This window comes from Phyllobates terribilis, unplaced genomic scaffold (assembly GCF_046119375.1).
Source record: "Phyllobates terribilis strain yellow unplaced genomic scaffold, ASM4611937v1 Scaffold_2__4_contigs__length_985480577, whole genome shotgun sequence".
Classification (NCBI taxonomy): Eukaryota; Metazoa; Chordata; class Amphibia; order Anura; family Dendrobatidae; genus Phyllobates; species Phyllobates terribilis.
The window spans coordinates 239,998,630-240,022,834 of record NW_027362762.1 but is presented as its reverse complement, the minus strand read 5'-3'; the positions used below and the strand labels follow the sequence as shown (position 1 = coordinate 240,022,834).

Below are 24,205 nucleotides of genomic sequence, written 5' to 3'. Positions count from 1 at the left end.
TAGGTCATCATATTGAATATGTTGTCATTAGTCTTGAGCGCAAGTGCTCGCTACTTGAGTTTGCATCGGGTACTCTGGTATGCACCATGTACTGCGTGTGCTCGAGTGACATGCTCGAGTCCCTGCCCCGCATGTTTCACGGTTATTAGACACCCAAAAAAAAAACATGTGGGGATCGCTCGTGCTTGGCAGGCAATCCCCGCAAAGTTTTTTTGGCTGCGAAGCATATGGGGCGGAGACTCGAGCATGTTGCTCAAATACCCACGATACTCAATGCATACCAGAGCACCCGATGCAAACTCAAGTAGCGAGCACTTGCGCTCAAAACTCGTCGCCATATCGCCCTCTTTTTTTCTTACTTTTGAAAAAAATCCCAACCCCATCACAACCCTAACCCCAAACCCAGCCCTAACCCTAGCCCTAACCCTAGCCCTAACCCTAGCCCAACCCTAACCCGAGAGTTTATTTTTTACGCCGTTCCTCGTGTGGTATAAGTGATTAGACGACCTTATTCTTCGGGTCGGTGAGACTACAGCGATACCAGAATCATATGGGGTTTTTATGACTGACAGCTGTCACACACTAAAGACGCATTTTTTGTAAAATCTAGTTTTTGCATCGCCATATTTTGAGAGCTAGAAATTTTCCAGATTTTGGCAGACAGTCATGTGACGGCTTGTTTTTTGCGGGATGAGTTGACGTTGTTATTGGTGCAATTTTCAGGCACGTGACATTTTTTGATCGCTTTCTATTCCGATTTTTGGGAGGCAGAATAAACAAAAACCAACAATTCAGGAATTGTTTTTTTGTTTTTTTTTTATTCTGTTCCGCGTGTGGTAAAAGTGATAAGGCAGCTTTATTCTTCGGGTCAGTACGTTTACAGCGGTACCACATTTATATCGTTTTTCTATGTTTTGCACTTTTACATAATAAAAGCAATTTTATAGAAAAAAATATTTTTTTTAGCATAGCTTTATTCTGAGAGCTATAAATTTTTTCTTTTTCGGCTGATGGAGCTGTATGGCGGCTTGTTTTTTGCGGGACGAGATGACGTTTTCAGCGGTACCATTTTTATTTATATTCGTCTTTTTGATCGCGTGTTATTCCATTTTTTGTTTGGCAGTATGGTGATAAAGCATTGTTTTTTGCTTCGTTTTTTTTTACCGTGTTCACTGAAGGGGTTAACTAGTGGGACAGTTTTATAGGTCAGGCCTTTCCGGACGCGGCGATACCAAATATGTGTACTTTTATTGTTTTTTTGGTTTTTTTATAATAATAATATTTATTGATGGGTACATTATATTTTTATTTTTGGTGGATTATTTATTTATTTATTTTTTTATATATTTTTACAATTTTTTTTTTATATTTTTTTTCACTTTCTGACAGTTTTTATACTTTGTCCCACTATGGGACTTTCACTTTTTTTATTTTGATCGCCTGCATGGCATAGGAATGGAGCACCATCCCTGTGCCATGCAGGCTGTCAGCGCTGGACAGGGAGAAGATAGTTTGGAGATGCACTGCGCATGTCCAAAAAATCTTCCTGCTGTCTGGTGACCCGGATGTTGTCATGACGACATCAGGTCGTCATGGCAACATCCTGGAAGCCACGGCAGACAGCGCTGGAGGCTGGAAGTGGAGGTGAGTATCTGCGATCACCTCCCCTTGCCACCACAATGCTGCAATCGACTTCGATCGCAGCATTGCGGGGGTTAATGTGCTGGGAGCAGTGCGGGACCGCTCCCTGCACATAGTACCGGGTGTCAGCTGTGACAATCAGCTGACACCCGGCGGCGATCGCGCCCGCACAGCCTGTGTGCGCGCGCGATCGCGATGACCTACTAATACCGGTCTGGCTCTTAAGTCCCAGGGCACAGACGCGTATTAGTACGTCTAATGTTGTTAAGGGGTTAATAGCCATTGTAAAGATTCACACTCAAGTAGGAATTAGGTAGCGTTCACACAGGGACAGGATTCTTCAGTAAAAATAAGGTGACGTTTATTTCCATTGGTTGCACAAATTCAGAATCGCTGGGTCTCTCGCTGTGCAATGGGACCAGGCAATGGCTGTAGGCGAAGGCTATAGAGAATCAGAACGAGGCTCCATAGTCTTTGTTCATCAGAATCGCTGGACTACGTTGGATTCGGTGGACCTGTGTGTTTTTGTTTTTTTTCCCTTTTTGAATTAAGTGGTGAATGAGGTAAAGTGAAGGGAAGTCTTTATGTCATTTAAGTATTTGTGCTTTTTTTTATTTTTATTACTGGGTTAGTAATGGGGGTGTCTTAAAGACACCTCTCCATTACTAAACACTGGGGCTTGATGCCAGCTCTGTTTTTAAACAATACACAGCTAACATCAACCCAAAAAAACCTGATTGCCAAAGAATCGAGGCAATAGGGAAGAGCCAAAGCTAAGCATCAGATATGGAGCATCTAATGTGATACTCCAATTCTGGGCGGCTGTGGGCTAATGCTCTTAGGCTGAAAAGGGCCCAAATAACCAGGGACCTTCCCCGCCTGATAATATCAGCTGTCTGCTTTACTCATATTGGTTTAAAAAAATAGAGGATACCCCTTGTAATTTTTGTAATTTAATTATTTATTTGGCTTAATAGAAAACACTACAGGATATCTAAATACTTATTATCTATCTAGTACCTATCTATCTCTCCATCAAATCAATCTCTTTATATCTAAATCACTCTATATCTAAATCTCTCTCTCTCTAGCGGGCGAAATAAGCATTTAACAGGTCACCAATTTTCTAAGCACATATATTTCTAAAGGTGCTATTGACATGAAATTTTCAGCAGATGTCCATAACAACCCATCCAATCCACACAGGCAAATAAATAAAGCTACAGATACCATAAATTAAGTTACGTTAATAAGAAGAAATGACACAGGGAAAAAAGTATTGAACACATTTATTGAAATTTATTTAATACTTCATACAAAAGCTTTTATTGGTGGTGATTGATAGCTTCAAGATGTCTCCTGTAAGGAGAAACTAGTTGCATGCATTGCTCAGGTGAGATTTTAGCCCATTCTTCCACACAAACAATCTTCAAATCCTGAAGGTTCCATGGGCTCCTTTAATTAACTCTGAGCTTTAGTTCCTTCCATACATTTTCTATTGAATTCAGGTCAAGTATTTAGCTGGGCCATTCTAGCAGCTTTATTTTCTTTCTCTGAAACCAATGGAGCTTCCTTGGCTATGTGTTTGGGATGATGGTCTTGCTGAAATGTCCACTCTTGTTTCACCTTCATCATCCTGGTAGATGGATGCAGATTTTTATCAAGAATGTCTCGGCACTTTTATCCATTCATCCATCCTTCAATAATATGAATTTTTCCAGGGCCATATGCTAAAAACAGCCCCACACCATGATGTTGCCACCTCCAAACTTCACTGTTGGTATGGTGTTTTTGGGGTGATATGCAGTACCTTATGGTGTGCATTACTGCATCCAAAGAGTTAAATTTTGGTTTCTTCTGACCAGACTAAATTCTCCCAGTATTTTACAGGCTTGTCTAAATGTTGTTGAGTAAACTTTAAATGCGCTTGAACATGCTTTTTGTTCAGCAATGGAGTCTTGTGTGGTGAAAGTGAATACAGGCCACAGAGGAGGAGTGCATTAATTATAGGTTGTTTTTTAAAAAAAAAACAATTGTACCTGCTGATTCCAGGTCTTTCTGTTGATCTCCACAGGTGGTCCTTGGCTCTTGGACAACTCTTCTGATAATTATTTTCACTCCTCTGTCTGAAATGTTGCGGGGAGAACCTGGCTGTCACCGGTTTATGGTGAAATTATGTTCTTTCCACTTCCGGATTATGGCCCCAACAGTGCTCACTGGAATTATCAGTAGTTTAGAAATTCTTCTGTAACAAATGCCATCAGTATATTTTGCAACAATAAGGTTGTGGTATACTTACCTTCCGGCGTCCTCTCCAGCTTTCAGCACCGCTCTGGTCCCGCGGCGCCATCTTGTGAGCGCAGCTTTTGACAGCCAGAAGTCAGAAGCTCCACTCAAAAGCTCACAATACAAATCTGAGAGCCAGAAAGAGGCTCTCATACACTTGTATTGAAAAGTGACCTCTGTGCAGCTCCATGAAACACTGTAACTGCAGGCAGGTCACTTTTCACAGGAGACCAACTGGAGCGACGCTGGAAATGGATGAAGGCGGCGGAAGGTGAGTATATGATAGGGGACAGGGGACTTGCATTTAAAACACCACTCCAGCGGTGCAATAAAAAAAAAACGCTGGAGTGGCGCTTTAAAAATCAGTAATTTCTTGAATGCATTATATTCTGGTATGTGTCACATGAAAAACTCAAACTTTTATGCTTGCCAAATGCTGATAAAAGAAAATTTATTAACTTTATCTCAAAACCTTGTTTTTGTAGAGTCAGTGAAACTTTTGTACATCACGAACTGTGTGCTGCCGCTTCTGATCTAGATCTGGCAGCATATTATACCTGGCTGGGTGGCCCCTTTCTGCACCCTCCTCTCAGTGTTAGGCTATGTGCCCACGATGCAGAAATGCTCCGGATTTTTTCCTGAGCGTTTCTGCATCTCCCTGGCAGAAAAAAAAGCATGCGGATTGTACATGCGGATTGTACATGCGGATTGTACATGCGGATTGTACATGCGTTTTTCCTGCCAGGGACAAGTGGATGTGAAGCGTTCTTCACTTGCATTTCCACATGCGGGTTGACAAGCGCTTTCCAAGCGATTTTAGCATCACTTGGAAAGTGCTTGACAACTTGGTCACACTATATAAATCCATGCAAACTGCATGGATTTATATAGTGTGACTGTAAAGAATGTTAAAAAATAAATCTATACTTACCTTCTGATGGCCCCCAGAGTCTTGTTTCACTCCGTCCTGGCAGATCGCGGTACACTGAAGGACCTGCTGACATCAGCGGTCTCGTGACCTGTCGCATGACTAAATTACGTCAGCGCAGGTCCTTCAGTCCACAGCGATCTGCCAGCAAGCGAAGACAAGGACTCCGGGGCCATCAGAAGGTAAATATAATCTTTATTTTTTATTTTATTCTTTTTTTTACAGGTTCTATGGTACTCGTGTCTGGAGGAGAGTCTCCTCTCCTCCAGACCTGGGTACCATCAGCACATTGAAACGCTTGGATTCCGCATCTGCAGATGCAGTGATGCGTAATCCATGCGATTCAATGCAAGTCAATGGCGGCGAAAACGCAGCGCTTCCGCAAAATAATTGGTAGTGCTGCGTTTTTTTCCGCAATGATAACCCGCAGCGGAAATTTCCGCAGCATGTGCACAGCACATGCGGATTATCATTGGGGAACATGGCAGGCCTTCTACCAAGCGTTTTTTTTAAGCATTTCTGCAGTGGAATTGCCGCTGTGGAAACGCTTAAACGCATCGTGGGCACACAGCCTTAGAGACATCAGCAGGGAGGGAGAGGAGCTCATATAAAGCAGAACATAATATATTCACGGGCACAGTCAATCAAGCATACTGCTCCTGGTGGGGTAATCAGTCTTTGATCTCTCCCGCTTTCCTCTCAGTGTAAAAGATACAAACAAAAATTGGGTGGATGTTGAACATGTGTCTAAATGCAGGAAGCATCGAAATGTTCAAGAAGAGCAGATCACACATGTTGTACTGAATACAATAGATAGAGAGGGTCTCTCACACATTAAGTCTTCAGAAGGAAAGGAATCACAGACTGTGAAGTGAGGAAAGAGAGGAATCTTGGAAGGCTCTGCAGGGGAAAGGAGGAGGGTCAAAAACATCAGTTTAGGTCAGCACAAAGGAGAAGAGATCTCTTAAAGGAGTTGTCCGGTCCAAATCGATGGACGGGTTCTAGCCAGCAGTATGTATAACGCATACATACCGATCCCGGCTCAGAAACCGGCAAATCTCCGCAGAGCACAGTGCGTGCACTGGGTGGGATTCATAAGTCTGCAGTCACACAGAGTGCAGACTTATTGATTTGGACCGGACAACCCCTTTAAGGACTGAAGAAGGAGAAATCAATTTAAGAATAAAGCTGGAACATGAGAGCTAGTGAAGGCAGAACTCTGAACACACAACCATCACATCCAGCATGTACTACCAGGAGGGACAACTCCATATCAGAAAAGTCTAAAATTAGGAGCAGGTTATAAACTTGCATTTTGTTTTTAAATAGACACACATGTAAAAAACATGTAAAGATCTAATGTGTCTGTAAGCAATGGAAACGGTCATGCTTTCTGCCAAAAAATATTACAAATATTGGCCAACAAAATGAACTAAATATATACAGAATACTAGAAAGCAAAAGGTACAGACTCAGGTTAGTTATAAATTTAAAGGGGTTTAATATTGATGGCTATTCTTAAGATAGGTCATCAAAATTAGATCAGTGAAAGGTGCGTCAACTGGCACACCCACCGATTAGCTGATCAGTTGCAGAGCTGCCCTACACAGCTCAGTCAACTGCACAGTGGCCGAGGCAGAGTATACCATGTCATCCTCCTCTATTCAAATGAATAGGGGCAGATCTGCAGTAACCCGCTGTGGTCACTATGCAGTTGATGGAGGCGCGCTGTTACGCTCCACAACTAACAATATCTGAACGTTGCCGGCATCGGGAACAGCTAATTGGTGGGGGTGCCAGGTGCCGCATGCCCACCGATCTGGTATTAATTACCTATGCTAAAAGTAGGCCATCAATATTAAAGTCACATAAGTAAATCCAGCTCACCACCTGCAGTTCCACACTTCTGGAGCACGGACAGCACCTGGGCAGGGGGCAACATGCAATAAAGAAAGCAGAAAAATCCAGCTCACAGATGAAGTCTAAAAAAGTGCATTTTATTTTCCAAGGTACATGAAGCAAAAGAGAATGCAGGCATCTTTCGACGCGTTTCAAGCTGCAAGTGCTCTTTGTCAAAATGCGTCGAAAGATGCCTGCATTCTCTTTTGCTTCATGTACCTTGGAAAATAAAATGCACTTTTTTAGACTTCATCTGTGAGCTGGATTTTTCTGCTTTCTCCATCAATATTAACGTACCGGACTCAGAAAAGTTCCATTATTATATTATTACAGTTAACATTAAAGGGAGTTATCCAGGTTTGGGATGAAAGACTCTCTGATGCCAGCGGTGACGTAACTGCAAGTATGTGATTTACATCCATGCGATCATGTGCCGACTAGACACGCAGCCTTCCAATTCGCTTGGATTGAGTGAAGCCACCCATCTCTAGCCAGAATGTGAAAAGAAGTATGCAAATCGCATACCAGCGCACACGAGACTGCCTGCTCTCGCCGCACTCCCAGAAGAATCCTGACAGCGTGTAGTGTGCACGCTATAAGGTTTCATTATCCTGCAGTCACATAGAATTACTCCAGACTATTATTCCAATTATTATTCCAAGCCTGGCCAACCCCGTTAATGTATAGCTCCTGAAAATGACTTTTGTGTTGGTAAATACTCACAGACTGAAATGTTACTAGATAAATTACAAATAGGAATTCATAGCGTAACATTAAGTCTATGTTTGGAATTGTTCCCTTCTGTTTCAATAGAATATGTTTTCAGTTACAGGATGAGCACCGAATGAGGTCTTCTCCATAGGCTGCTTTACCTGCTGCCAACATGGAGGATATTCTAAACACCGATTAACATGTAGCTTGTAGTTCAAGAGCAATGTGCAGTTTCTATCTATTCCTGAAAATATGCCAGTTTACGAATCTTCATATATTAGATCATCCCCATATTTTTTTTCTTATGATGTAGGGCACAATTAAGGCAGATCACAGCTGTCACACATCTTAGGTCTTCAGTTGTCACCATTCTTATTCTCTTCAGTATTAGAGACGTTTATTATGAGCCTAAGACACCACTAAACTATATGACAGACAGAACTTGGTAAATCTGTACCAGTAATAGTAGATCCCTTTGAAAAGCGGATTACTAACATAACATTTTAGGCTTTTGCAACTTCATTAGGACATATTTTTTTCTCTTTAAAATCACAACATCTGTTATCTGTATTAATATATATTATGTAGCAATACTATAGTTCCTTTTTGCATCTGGAAGAATTTTAAATACAGTAATGTGCAAAACTTTTAGGCAGGTGTGGAAAAAATGTAGCAAAGTAAGAATGCTTTAAAAAATGATGTGTTAATAGTTTACTTTTATAAATTAATAAAATGCAAAGTGACTGAGCAAAAGAGAAATCTAAATCAAATCAATATTTGGTGTGGCCACTCTTTGCCTTCAAAACAGCATCAAGTCATCAATTCTTCCAGGTACCCTTAACCACAGTTTTTGAAGGAACTCTGCAGTGAGGTTGTTCCAAATATCTTGGAGATGTAACCACAGATCTTCTATGGATGTAGGCTTCTGCAAATCCATCTGTCTCTTCATGTAATCCTACAGACTATGTTCAGATCAGAGCTCTGTGAGGACTATATCATGACTTCCACGACTCCTTGATCTTCTTTATCATGAAGATGGTTCTCAATGACATTGGCTGTATGTTTGGGGTTATAGTCCTGCTGCAGAATAAATTTGGAGCCAAATAGACGATTTCCTGATGATATGGAATTGTGGATAAATATCTGTCTGTATTTCTCAGAATTGAGGACACCATTAAAGGGAACCTATCACCAGGTTTTATTCATATAACCTGGTGACAGGTTATATGAATACATCATCTTTAAGCCTGATTCTGAGATATTTTTTTTTGTGACATATTGTACTTCATGATAGTGGTAAAATTTCTTCGATATCACTTGCGTTTATTTGTGGAAAAAAAAAAACGGAAATTTGGCGAAAATTTTGAAAATTTAGCAATTTTCAAAATTTAAATTTTTATGCCCTTAAATCAGAGATATGTCACACAAAATAGTTAATAAATAACATTTCCCACATGTCTACTTTACATCAGCACAATTTTGGAACCAAAATAATTTTTTGTTAGGAAGCTATAAGGGTTAAAACTTGACCAGCAATTTCTAATTTTTCCAACAAAATTTACAAAACCATTTTTTTAGGGACCACATCACATTTGAAGTGACTTTGAGGGGCCTTTTTGACAGAAAATACCCAAAAGTGACACCATTCTAAAAACTGCACCCGTCAAGGTGCTCAAAACCACATTCAAGAAGTTTATTAACCCTTCAGGTGCTTCACAGGAATTTTTGGAATGTGGAAGAAAAAATGAACATTTAACTTTTTTCACAAAAATGTTATTTTATACCCCAATTCTTTTATTTTCATAAGGGTATCAGGTAAAAATGGACCACAAATTTGTTGTGTAATTCATCCTGAGCACAACACCCAATATGTGGGGGAAAACCACTGTTTGGGTGCACAGCAGGGTTCGGAAGGGAAGGAGCGCCATTTGACTTTTTGAACTTATCTAGATGTGTAATGAGTGCCTTGAACTACCAGGTGCTTCACAGAAGTTTATAACATTGAGCTGTAAAAATAAAATTTTCACATTTTTCCAACAAAAATGTTTTTCAGCCTCCAATTTTGCATTTTCATAAGGGTAACAGGAGAAATTTCACCATGCAATTTGTTGTGCAATTTCTCCTGAGTAAGCCAATACCCCATATGTGGGGGAAAACCACTGTTTGGGCGCACTGCAGGGTTCGGAAGGGAAGGAGCCATTTGATTTTTTGAATGTAAAATTTGCTTGAATAATTAGCGGAAGCCATGTTGCCTTTGGAGAGCGCCTGATGTGCCTAAATAGTGGAAACCCCCCACAAGTGACCTCATTTTGGAAACTACACCCCTCAAGGATTTTATCAAGGGGTATAGTGAACATTTTGAAGCCAGAGGTACACAGAATTTGATAACATTAGGTCATCATACTGAATAAGCTGTCATTAGTCTTAAGCGCAAGTGCTCGCTACTTGAGTTTGTATCAGGTACTCAGGTATGCACCAAGTATCGCGGGTGCTCGAGTGACATGCTCGAGTCCCTGTCCCGCATGTTTCACGGTTATTAGACACCCAAAAAAAACATGCGGAGATCGCTCGTGCATGGTAGGCAATCCATGCGAGCTTTTTTTGCTGTATAACAACTGCAAAACATATGGGGTGAAGACTCGAGCATGTCACTCGAGCATCGGCTATACTCGGCGCATACCCAAGCACCCAATGCAAACTTAAGTAGCGAGCACTTGCGCTCAACACTAGTCGCCATATCATTGTCATTTTTTTTCTTTACTTTTGAAAAAAATCCCAACCCTAGCCAAACACCAAACCTAGCCAATCCCTAGACAACCCTAATCATAGCCTAGCCCAACCCTAACCTTAGAACAACCCTAACCCTAGCACAACCCTAGAGTTTATTTTTTATGCCGTTCCTCGTGGAGTATAATTGATTAGATGACTTTATTCTTTGGGTCGGTGCGATTACAGCGATAGGAGATTCATATAGTTTTTTTATGATTGACAGCTGTCACACACTAAAAGACGCTTTTTTTTTTGCATCACCATATTTTCAGAGCTATAATTTTTCCATATTTTATTGGTACCATTTTCGGGCACGTGAAATTTTTTGATCGCTTTCTATTCTGATTTTTGGGAGGCAGAATAAACAAAAACCGACAATTCCGTAATTGTTTTTTTATGCCATTCCGTGTGTGGTAAAATTGATAAGGCAGCGTTACTCTTCGGGTCAGTACTTTTACAGCAGAACCACATTTATATTGTTATTTTATGTTTTGGCGCTTTTACACAAAAATAATTTAATAGAAAAAAAAAATTTTTGTATCGCTTTATTCTGAGAGCTATAAACTTTTATTTTTCGGCTGATGGAGCTGTATGGAGGCTTGTTTTCTGCGGGACAAGATGACGTTTTCAGCAGTACCATTTTTATTTGCATTCGTCTTTTTGATCGCGTTTTATTGCATTTTTTGTTTGGTGATATGATGATAAAGCATTGTTTTTTGCTTTGTTTTTTTTTTCGTGTTTTCATTGGCTGTAAGCCATAATCATCAACATTAACAGAAATAAACACTTGAAATAGATCACTCTGTTTGTAGTTACTCTATATAATGAGTTTCACTTTTTGTATTGAAGAACTGAAATAAATTAACTTTTTGGTGATATTCTAATTTAGTGAGAAGCACTTGTACTTTACGAGTTCTTTCAAAAACTGTGTGCAAGTGTACCTAGAAGAATTTATGCTTTAAAGGGACTGTCAGCACAGAATGACTTTTCAAACCAAGTACAGGGTGCATTAAGTACAGCAGCTCGGTGTTTAATAGCGGGGCCAGTCATTTAAATACAGCTTCACATCTACTTGTTTTCCCTCAATCTTCACCCTCTCTTCTTTGATTGACAACTATGGCTTCCTAGGGCCAGAGAAGGGCGATGTCAGGTGGAGAACAAAAAGGTGGGATGGTGCACTTAAATGTTTGGCCAAGCCTTGATGCACCGAGTGCCTATACTTGATTTGAACAGTCATTCTGTGCCGACAGAGTCCCTTTAAAGGGAACCGGTCATGTAAAAAAAATTATATTCACCTGCAGATATGGGGTTAATCTGCAGGTTTATAAGTTTCAGAAGCCGTGCAGTCAATTCATGGAAAGATCTGCTGGTGAGATGAAATTAGTTTTATTCTTTCCGGCAGCCTCCGGCTTTTAGTCATATAGGTGTGGTTTCAGTCACTGCTCAGTACATAGTGAGCGGCTGTGACCACGATCCCAGCACTGACTAACAGCTGTATCTGTACTGATGCACTGCTGATCCGGCCGTCAGTCAGTGTAGGGAGCATGGTTACGGCCGCCGCTGTAAAGGGAACCTGTCAGCACAGAATGACTGTTCACCCAAGTACAGGTGCTCAGTGCTTCACGGTGGGGGCAATCATTTGAACACACCTTCTCACCTGCTTGTTTTCCCTGTGTCTCCACCTTTCTCTGGCTCTATGAAGCCAGAGCTGTCAATCAAAGAAGAGGAGGTGGCGATTGAGGGAAAACACGCAGGTGGCAAGGTGTATATAAATGATTTTCCCCACTGTGAAGCACCGATACTTACTGTATTTTTTGGACTATAAGACGCACCGGACCATAAGATGCATAGGTTTTAGAGGGGGAAAATAGGAAAAAAAATATTTAAGCAAAAAAATTTGGTCATTATGCCCTGTTATAGGGGAGGGAGTCTGCTGCTGACACTGGTATTGGGGTAATGTCCCCCAATTCTGTTAATATCCTCCATCCTGGTATGTATGGCCCCTCCTTCTTGGTATACGTGGCCCCCATCCCATCTTGGTATACGTGGCCCTCATCCTCATCCTGGAATGCATGGCACCCCTTGATCCCCCATCCTGGTATGCATGGCACCCCTTGATCCCCCATCCTGGTATGCATGGCACCCCTTGATCCCCCATCCTGGTATGCATGGCACCCCTTGATCACCCATCCTGGTATGCATGGCACCCCGATCCCCATCCTAGTTTTCATGGCACCCCTTGATCACCCATCCTGGTATGCATGGCACTCCTTGATCACCCATCCTGATATGCATTGCACCCCGATACCCCATTCTGGTATGTATGGCACCCCTTAAGCCCCCCATCCAGGTATGCATGGCACCCCTTGATCACACATCCTGGTATGTATGGCACCCTTTGATTTCCCCATCCTGGTATGTATGGCACCCCTTGATTCCTCCATCTTGGTATGCATGGCACCCCTTGATATCCCATCATGGTATGCATGGCCCCCCCCCCGATCCCCATCCTGGTATGTATAGCACCCCTTGATCACCCATCCTGGTATGTATGGCACCCCTTGATCACCCATCCTGGTATGTATGGCACCCCTTGATCACCCATCCTGGTATGTATGGCACCCCTTGATCACCCATCCTGGTATGTATGGCACCACTTGAGCCTTCATCCTGGTATTCTTGGCACCCCTTGAGCCCCCATCCTGGTATGCTTGGCACCCCTTGAGCCCCCAACCTGGTATGCATGGCACCACTTGATTCCCCGATCCTGGTATTCATGGCACCCCTTGAGCCCCCATCCTGGTATGCTTGGCACCCCTTGAGTCCCCATCCTGCTGTCCACAAAAAAAATAAACATTCATACTCGCCTCCTCTCTCCTCCAGCGCTGTCCCGCTCTGCTGCTGACACTATCAGTGTGTGAGCCGCGCATGGCGTCCCTGCCATGCGCCCTCACACAGTGTGAGAGCGCGCACACTGTACCGCAGTGGGGCTCCTGCTGTCGCTCTGCGGTCAGTGTTCCTGCTGTTAAAGACCATGGATATTCACTAGAACCCATGGGAGTGGGTTGTACGGAATATTCATGAGCTTTAATAGCGGGCACACAGACCGCAGCAAGAGCCGCGCTACTGTACAGTGTGCCAGCTATTAAGGAAAATGAATATTCCCTGCGGGAATATTCATTTTCTTTAGTAGCGGGCACAGCTCAGGCTGCAGCAGTCAGCTGCTGCCTCCTGTGCCCCGCTGATCCCCTGCTGCTGCTCCCCCAGACCTCCTACCACGCAGAGCCACAGTATATACAGGGAGATAGTATTCGGACTATAAGACGCACCCCCCCACTTTCCTCCAAAATTTTGGAGGAAAAAAATGCGTCTTATAGTCCAAAAAATACAGTAGTTTGAACAGTCATTCTGTGTTTACAGAGTCCCTTTAATGATGTTTTGAAGACAAAGGGTGGGAACACCAGACATTGATTGGATTTTGATTTCTCATTGCTCATTCACTTTGCATTTTGTTCATTGATAAAAAACTATTAACACTTCTATTTTTGAAAGCAGGCATACTTTGAAGAACTTTTTCCACACCGGCCCTAAACCTTTGCATAGTACTGTATGTAAAGAAATTTTAATCTTATAACAAATGTATGTAATTTTATCAAACAAGTCTGTAAATTCCCTAAAAAGAAAGATTAATGAAATGGGATGCAGGTCTAAATCATCACAATGCCTGCAATAAAATGCATTCTGTTAACACCGCTTGCTTGGAATAAATAGACAAACACTGCTATAAAGGGCAATATTGGATGTATGCTTCAAAAAGGATATTCATTCTCTGCCTGGAAGAGTCAATTTAGTAACACACCAGCAACAAGAGCTCAAAGTGATTTGTGTTAGCCTCACCCTCTGCAGCTCCCATTTCTCTATGAGCGGTTCCACTTCACCTCCAAGCACGACTGTGTTGGTGTCATCCAAAAGCAAGCATCCATTTTTCACTTCAACAGTTCCTAATAGCTTTATTTTTGTGCCAGGTGGAGTGTTCAAGCTAGAAGGGAGGAAAAAGACATAGAATACAATTAAAATGTTAGACTTTTGTACGAGCTGCCAAGAAATGCAATAATCAATTCTAATTTTCCTCTAAATGCATACAAAAACAAAAGTAACAGTGCAAACACTTAGGAGACAGAAGTACACGGCTCGCGAACATTGCAATCAGCAGTTAAACTATATACTGCTGCCGTTAAGGTTTTACTTTCTGAAAAATACTGTACGTAACAACACATTAGAAGCAATTACAAGGTCAATGAAGTTATGACAGTAGAACATATGGTAAATCCCACGATGCAGGCAAAGCACAACACAAGCAATTATTGTCTCCTATAACACACTGCACCTCTTACAATGCTCTGCTGCTTGCTTTTCCTACCGGGGGGGTTTTATCAATTCTACAATGTATGACCACACACAGCGCTAGTGAAGTGGAACACAATAAAACACAGGGATGTTCAAAAGAAATTGTTCCTTATAGCACAAGATATGTAAGGACTCTGAAGTGAAGTGACGTCCATCTATTTATCATTTATTTAGAAAATGACACTTTATACTTTGTAAGGTAATATGCATGGACCCAACATTAACAGAGACATTCAAATTCATCCATTCCAATGAGGGGAAAAAAACATTTGTGACTATAAAATGTGCCACCTACAAAAGTCTCTAATTCCAATTAACCAGATTGGGATTTTTATGTTTTTTTTGTCTCTGAAAAACACTTTAGTGACTCACAGGATAGGTGATAAATGCATCATTGCTGGGACCCCCACAGTCCCTAGAATGCCCAGTTTCTCCTCACCTGCAAAACCGCACCAAAGAGAACCTTAAAAGGATTGATGGCAGCTGTCAATCAAAGTATATGAGGCTGACAAACAGCTAAGCGCAATGGTCCTGTGCACAGGTGATGAATGTAATGTGGTGGAAAACCCCTTAAGGATGACATTCTGTTATGTAATGACAGGTGAGTAATAGCGCTTTACCGACCATTTTCTGTAAACAAGTCAATAAATGTATAAAATTACAGAATTTTAACCCAACATCGATGGCTTGTTTTACAGTTTCTTTACAAAGTTGGAAGCTTTGGAGTCTGAGATGATATAAATAAGGATCTGAAAGCCACAATGAGATGCTGGGTAAGTAGAGGGGCCAATTCAGAGCACAACCAAAATCATTGTGGAGTAAGAGCGTGGACACGACCGTCAGATTTTCTCTGCTTCTGCATTCCATTTTTTTTCTCACTACTATAGACAGACATCCAAGTCAGCGAGATAAATTGATGTGTGAATAGCCCCCCTGACCTGTTCGTTTATAAAAAAAAAAAAAGCACCAAAATAACTAAAACTGTTGCATGAATAACCCTTAAAGCACCACTCCACCGTTTTGTTTTTTCAGCGCTGGAGTGTTGCTTTAACTAAGATCCCTGCCCCTACTCTTATACTTACACTCCAGCGTCTTCAGCTGTTTTCAGTGCCGCTCCGGTCCTGTGGCGCCACCTTGTGACTGCAGCTTCGGACCTCTGGAAGTCAGAAGCTACGTCACAAGCTCTCAATGCAAGTCTATGAGGTCCAAAACGAGGCTCCAATAGACTTGTATTTAGTTTTGACCACCGGCTTACTCCATGAAACACTGGAGCAGCCGGCAGGTCACAAACTGCTGAAGACCGATAGGAGCAGCGGTGATAACAGATGAAGACGCTGGAAGGTGAGTACGAGATAAGGAACACGGGCACCACTCCAGCAATAGATAAAATAAAGAAAACTGCTGGAGCGGTGCTTTAAACTGGAATCCATAATAGCAAAACCTCAAATGGGCATGCATGTCTTAGAAGATATGTAAACCCATCAATACCTCTTTATTTCAATCTGTTACTACATTCCTGAGAAATTAACATTTTAATTCATATGTCAATGAGGCACTAAGTGCTCTGAGCTTGACAGAGCACTTAAGGAGCCACTGCCACCCAAGGTTGTTTTCCCACTCAACATCAGCCTCTTTAGCTCTCTGTCTGATTTCCTTGCCTGCCACCTGATGTCACACAGACAGGAATGAAAAAATGGATAAAGGATATAAAAGGTGTCCATGGATATACAATTCAAAGACCTGCATGTCCATATATGCTGTTTGGTGAGCTTGATCTTACGGACTGATCCCATTTAAAGGGAACCTGTCACCAGATTTGTCCCATATGAGATGAGACCACCACCTTTCGGTCCTCATATACAGGATTCTGCTATGCTGTATATATGCCCCCAATCCGGCTTGCAACAAAAGAAAAACACCTTTTATAATACTCACCTGCAAGGTGTTCCAATGAACGTCGCTGTCTTGGTCCGGTGCCTCCCTTCTTCTTGTGATGTAGTCCACTTTCTGTGCTTTATGTGGATGACGCGTCCTACGTAGTGTTGAGCGAGTATGTTCTGTCCGAGTATGCTCGGACCGAGCTCCGAGTATTTATAGTGAGGAATGTGTAAGAAATAGACATTCCTTTCATGTAATAAAACTGTCAAACAGTTGCAAATCATGCACACGGGAGCGATTCAACCATATCACAGAGCAGCTATAAATACTTGGAGCTCGGCCCGAGCATACTCGGTGAAAGGGTTAATAGAACATACTCGCTCAACACTAGTCCTACGTCATCAACACAGTGTCCCTCACATCCTGCTTCTGCACACTTCTCTGCCAAAGTACTGCAGTGTGCATGCGCCGGGGCTCTTTGACCTTTCCCAGCACATGCGCACTGCAGTACTGTGCCCTGCCCTGGTCAAGGCAGAGAGGTAAGCCTGCACAGGAGCGAGAGGCCAGGGAACACTGAGTGGATGACGTAGGACGTGTCAGCCACACAAAGCAAGAAGGAGGACTGCATCGAAAGAAGAAAAGAGGCACCAGACCAAGACAGCAACGTTTCTCGGACCGGACCGCCCCTCAGGTGAGTATAATAAAAGGCGTTTTTGTTTTGTTACAGCCCAGATCGGGGGCATATATGCAGCATATTAGAATGCTGCATATGAGGGCTGAAAGGGGGTGGTCTTATCTCATATGAGACATACTTAGAAGATTTAAAGGGAACCTGTCACCAAGTCTTTAGGTTCTGCACAGCTATTCATACCACTCAAATGCAAGTCATGGTTGTGCAGTAGCCTGTACACACGTGACATTGAAAGCTTGTGTTGTAGTATAATAGTTCTGGATCCTGTAAGAATACCATTATTGCATATTAATTAAAGCAACCACAGTGAGTGACGGATATTGTAATCAGGTATGGCAGAAAGTATCCGACATAAACAGCGAGGTGAAGAATACACTCAAGATGCTAGTGCAGTGCTTCTAATAACTTTTCATCTAAACTTTGGATCCTTTGTATTCTTCTGCAGGAGACATTCAGACAAGCACTGCGAGAAACATGTCAACATCTTCAACGCGTCTCCCTGTTTATGCAGCAAAATCACAACATAACCTTCCATTATATGTTCTTTTATAGATGAAGGATACACAGGAACGTCAAACATTTATACACAAGAATCTCACAGCTTTTACTTTTGTTACTTCAATACTCTAAGTGACACTGCTGCTATTTTATAGAACTGAAAATGACCCAAAATACATTCGGAGATAGAAAGGTTGTCTTTTTCATGGTAAACCTCTAGCTGCAGCATTAGACCAAACATATGTAGAATAAAGGCACAAGAACACAATAGCATGAATCATGAGAAATCAGCAAGACCATAAAGAGAACATTAGGCTGACCCCATTCATCACAGAGGAGAACTGCTTATCTGCCGGTAGACCGATAACTATGGACATACGAAGCACAGTCACCACAAAGTCTGCATATCTGCATTTACAAAGTATTACAAGAGTATTGTGTTGTGGAATTGCTGCTAATTTCACCCTATTGTATTGTAAAGGAGTGGCGCTAGGGCATACACACATGGTCAAAAATGTTGGTACCCCTCGTTTAATGAAAGAAAAACCCACAATGGTCACAGAAATAACTTGAATCTGACAAAAGTAATAATAAATTAAAAATCTATGAAAATGAACAAATGAAAGTCAGACATGGCTTTTCAACCCTGCTTCCACAGAATTTTTTAAAAAATTAAACTCATGAAATAGGCCTGGACAGAAATGGTGGTACTCTTAACTTAATATTTTGTTGAACAACCTTTTGAGGCAATCACTGCAATCAAACGATTCCTGTAAGTGTCAATGAGACTTCTGTACCTCTCGACAGGTATTTTGGCCCACTCCTCATGAGCAAACTGCTCCAGTTGTCTCGCGTTTGAAGGTTGCCTTTTCCAGACGGCATGTTTCAGCTCTTTCCAAAGATACTCAATAGGATTTAGGTCAGGGCTCATAGAAGGGCACTTCAGAACAGTCCAATGTTTTCCTCTTCGCCACTCTTGGGTGTTTTAGCGGTGTGTTTCGGGTCATTATCCTGTTGTAAGACCCATGACCTGCGACTGAGACCAAGCTTTCTGACACTGGAGCGCACATTTCTCTCTGCGATCTGACACTGATGTTCCTTGAGCTTGAAGTTCACCTTTAATCTCTTTAGAAGTTATCCTGAGGCAGGAACTTTACAGATACCTACCCCAGTGGGATGAAGGAAATAGTTTATTTCCGAAAGGCGTAGGATAGTTTGGTCCTTTGAGAGCACCGTACTGAACAAGATCACGTGTTGTCTGACGTCACAAGGTCATGTCTGCAAACCAGCGTATGCACGCTGTACATCGAAAGAGCCGCACAGAGTGAATGCCACCAGCCGGGACATCGCTTAAACCAATGGCATCCCCCTGATTGGAACACCAGCATCTGAAAGGTACCTGCCGCCAAAACGAGGTACAGTTTGCACCTTTGCCTCTAAAGTTTGAGGAGTATTAAGACTTGCTCTCTGGATACAACTAACCAAAAGGATACTGATAGATATATATCTATATATACAGTTGTGCTCAAAAGTTTACATACCCCGGCAGTATTCCTATCTTGGCCTTGTTTCAGAGAATATGAATGATAACAAAAAAACTTTTTCTTCACTCATGGTTATTGGTTGGCTGAAGCCATTTGTTGTCAAACTGCTGTGTTTTCTCTTTTTAAATCTTAATGACAACCAAAAACATCCAAATGACCCTGATCAAAAGTTCACATACCCTGGTGATTTTGGCCTGATAACATGTGCAGAATTTGACACAAATGGGTTTGAATGGCTACTAAAGCTAACATCCTCACCTGTGACCTGTTTGCTTGTAGTGTGTGTGTGTGTATGTGTGTGTGTGTATATGTGTGTGTGTATATGTGTGTATATGTGTGTGTATGTGTGTGTGTGTATAAAAGCTGAGTGAGTTTCTGGGATCCAGACAGACTCTTGCATCTTTCATCCCGCCACTGACGTTTCTGGATTGTGAGTCATGGGGAAAGCAAAAGAATTTTCAACGGATCTACGGGAAAAGGTAGTTGAACAGTATAACACAGGAAAGGGATACAAAAAAATATCCAATGAATTGATAATGCCAGTCAGCAGCATTCAAACTGTGATTAACAAATGGAAAATCAGGGGCTCTGGTAAAACCAAACCACGGTCAGGTACACCAACAAAAATTTGGCCACAACTGCCTGGAAAATTGTTTGGGATGCAAAGAAAAACACAAATAACACCGCTAGTTTTCAGAGAGTCCTGAATTTCAGCTGATGTGGCTGTTTCAAGATGCACAATAAGGAAGCACTTGGAGAAAAATGGGCTGCATGGTCAAGTCGCCAGAAGAAAGCAAAGGTGCCACAAAGTATCTCGCCTACCATACACCAAAACAGCACAGAGACAAGCCTCAAAACTTCTGGAACAAGGTGATTTGGAGTGATGAGACCAAAATTTAATTTTTTGGCCACAACCATAAAAGTCACATTTGGAGAGAGGTCAACAAGGCTTATGATGAAAGGAACACCATTCCTACTGTAAAGCACAGAGGTGGATCGCTGATGTTTTGGGGATGTGTGAGCTACAAAGGCACAGGAAACTTGGTAAAGGTTGAAGGCAAGATAAATGCAGCACGTTATCAGCAATACTGGAGGCAAATTTGCACTCATCAGCCCAGAAGCTACGCATGGGACGTACTTGGACGTTCCAACATGACGATAAAAAACACAAGGCCAAGTCGACCTGTCATTGGCTACAGCAGAACAAAGTGAAGGTTCTGGAGTGGCCATCTCAGTCTCCTGACCTCAATATCATTGAGCCCAGCTGGGGAGATCTCAAGCGCACAGTTCATGCTAGACAGCCCAGGAATTTACAGGAACTGGAGGATTTCTGCCAAGAAGAATGGGCAGCTTTACCATCTGAGAAAATAAAGAACCTCATCCACAACTACCACAAAAGACTTCAAGCTGTCATTGATGTTAGAGGGGGCAAGAACTGAGGTATGTGAACTTTTGATCAGGGTCATTTGGATGTTTTTCATTGTCATTAAGATTTAAAAAGAGAAAACACAGTAGTTTGACAATAAATGGCTTCACCCAACCAATAACCATGAGTGGAGAAAAAGTTTTATTGTTCTCATTCATATTCTCTGAAACAAGGCCAAGAAAGGGAAAATTCTGCCGGAGTATGTAAACTTTTGAGCACAAATGTAGATATATACATATACATATATATATATATATATATATATATATATATATATATATATATATATATATATATATATATATATATATATATATATATATATATATATATATATATATGTGTGTGTGTTCTACACACAGACACACACATATATACACACACACATATATATTTTACAGAAGCTTAAGTAATAATGTGAGTCAGTCAGTCACTGCATTCCCATTTATTACATGGGAACCTGTCACTACAGACTTCATCAAGGTTAGTCTGTTATTACATAGAAAACCTTCACACTTCTGCCATAGTGTTATACAGGATAATAACAGACTTCTAAAAACGTCAATCTAAAATCTCACCTTGATAAAAAGGAGAAAATAAAATGTTCACAGACAGCACACACTACGTGTGAACGTCTATGCAGTGACTGCTTGTAGCCAGCGCATGTGCAGGGGCAGATGGAGAGGAGGCCAGCACACCTCGCTACGCCGTGCATCCACAATATGCCGCTGGAGCTTGATTGCAATCAAGGACTCCATGACTAATTATGAAAGCAGAACAGTCTCCATTATTCACAGGTAGTGCGTACTACCTGATCACCATTTTTTCCTTTATTACAAAAGTGATATCCTTAAAGTATAACGATTATTTAATTTTTTTTCCAAATGACAGAAGTCCTCCAAAGGTCCTTGTTGAGGCAGTATTATTTAATCAAAGTATAGTAGTATTATTCAGTGTCTGTAAGGTGGTTATATTTAGTCACAGTATGGTAGTTTTATTCAGTGTGTGCATGGTGGTTATATATAGTCTTTGTATGGCAGTATTATGCAGCATTATTTAGTCACCAGCATGATGGTGTTATTAGGTCATGTACAGTAGGGCTAATACATGCATACAATTCTGGCACAGTAGAATATCTGGTGATCAATGTTCATTACAATCAGTGTGATGTATAATGGCCGCTCTCTGCGCTGCTGATCTCACTGCAGAGCTGTGTGTAATTATTAGTGATGAGCGAGTATGCTCGGGTGTTATGTTTGAGTCACTCTGTGCTCATGATTTGCGACTGTTTGACATCTTTAATACATGTCAGGAGTGCCTAAGAAATAGGCATTCCTCACATGTATTAAAGCTGTCAAACAGTCGCAAATCATGAGTATGGAGTGACTCAAACATAACACCCAAGCACGCCGAAGATACTTGGAAAACACCCGAGCATGCTCGTAAATCTCGAGTAACGAGCATGCTCGCTCATCACTAGTGATTATACCTGACACATCTGCAGGTTCCTCTCAGCTCCAGCTTCCATCTCACAGGAAGTCAGTTTTGCAATATAGCAGAGCTGCAGAAAATGTGTTTGGAAGGAGACCAAGTTGAGTTCTACAGTTCTGTTAGTTACATGTCTCACACTGGTAATGTCCCCTTTTATTAAAAGTAAGCTCTGGAGACAGATTCTTATACAGATCAGTGTCCGGCCCATAGTCCTGAACAGCTCATTTACATGGATTACCCTAGTATAAGACATCAGATCGCAGATATCATAGCATCATTTTTAATCAGCTATGACCCACATGCTCATATAGACGGCTTAGAAGGGTTGATATGACTGACAGGTTCACCTTAAAGGGGTTTTCCCACGAACAAAGTTAATTTTAACTTTAATTTTCAACATTTTAATCAATAGATGTTGGAATAATAATAATTTCCACAATTGGATGTGTTTAAATAAAATGTTCCTGTGCTGAGATAATCTTATAAATGTCCCCTGCTGTGTACTGTGTAATGGTCGTGTCTGACCGTGCAGGGACATGGTCTGATCATACCACATCTCCTGGGCAGAGGAGGAAGCAAAAGAGTATACAGACAGAACAGTATGGGATTGCAAATGATTATTTCTTTGAGGTAAAACGTTGCTTAAAAACAGGAGGTGAAATGTTTTGCCTCCCAAAAATATTTTTTTTGCAATCCTGTGCTGTCCTGACTGTATTATCTTTTGCTTCCTCCCCTGTACAGGAGATGTGGTATGATCAGATAATGTTCCTGCACGGTCAGACACAACCATTCGGCTATATGCCCACGATGCAGAAATGAAGCGGAAAATTTCCACTTCATTTCTGCATGTCCTTGTCCAGAAAAACGCGTGCGGAATTTCACACGCGTTTTTCGTGCGTTTTGGACATGCGGAATTTCCTTGCGTTTTTCTAATGCACTGAGAAGGCAATTCCGCATGCGTAAACGCACAAATAATGGACATGCTGCGGATTTTTCCGCACATCAAATACGCTGCGGAAAATTCCGCAGCATGGGCATAGAACTTGCGGAATGTCATTGGGGACCATGGGGGACGGATTACCAAGCGTTTTATAAGCGTTTACGCTGCGCAAATTCCGCAGCAAAAATGCTTGAAAAACGCATCGTGGGCACACACCCTTACACAGTACAGAGCAGGGCACATTTATAAGATTATCTCAGCACAGGAACATTTTTTTTTTTTTTTTTTTTTTTAACACATCCAATTGTGGAAATTATTATTATTCCAAGATCTATTAATTAAAATCTACTTTCTTCATGGGAAAACCCCTTTAAAGCACCACTCCAGCAGTTTTTTTTTCCATCGCTGGAATGGCACTTTAAATGTAAGCCCCAGCCCCCGGTTATACACTGCTCAAAAAAATAAAGGGAACACTCGAATAACAACTTCTGTGGGTTGTAGAGTTCGTCTCATGCTACCACAAGTGTGAAAGCACAACCAACATTCAAAAGTGACCAAAACATCAGCCAGAAAGCATTGGTACTGAGATGTGGTCTGTGGTCCCCACCTGCAGAACCACTCCTTTATTGAGGGTGTCTTGATAATTGCCAATAATTTCCATCTATTGTCTATTCCATTTGAACAACAGCATGTGAAATTGATTGTCAATCAGTGTTGCTTCCTAAGTGGACAGTTTGATTTCACAGAAGTTTGATTTACTTGGAGTTACATTCTGTTGTTTAAGTGCTCCCTTTATTTTTTTTGAGCAGTGTATATTCACCTTCTGGCATCATCATCGTTTTTCGGCACCTCTCCGGTTCTGCGACGCAATCGTGTGAGCGCAAATTCTGACTGACCGAAGTTAGAAGCTATGTCACAAGCTCTCAATGCAAGTCTACGAGATCCAGAACGAGGCTCTCAAACTTTTATGGAAAAGTGACAGCCGAGCCGCTCCATGAAACACTAGGACTGCCAGCAAGTCACTTTTCGCTGAAGACCAATAGGAGCGAACCTGAAAAACGATGAAGGCGGCGGCAGGTGAGTATCAGACAGGGAG

General features: G+C 41.7%; 1 protein-coding gene across 1 annotated transcript in view; it reads right to left on the bottom strand.

Annotated features, from left to right (window-relative positions):
- Positions 1 to 24,205, bottom strand: part of TDRD3 (tudor domain containing 3) — a 407,068-nt gene that overhangs the window by 176,361 nt on the left and 206,502 nt on the right. Inside the window, exon 5 of the mRNA XM_073663947.1 lies at positions 14,132 to 14,273. Coding sequence (XP_073520048.1) covers positions 14,132 to 14,273 — 142 coding nt within the window. The remainder of the gene's footprint in view (positions 1 to 14,131; positions 14,274 to 24,205) is intronic.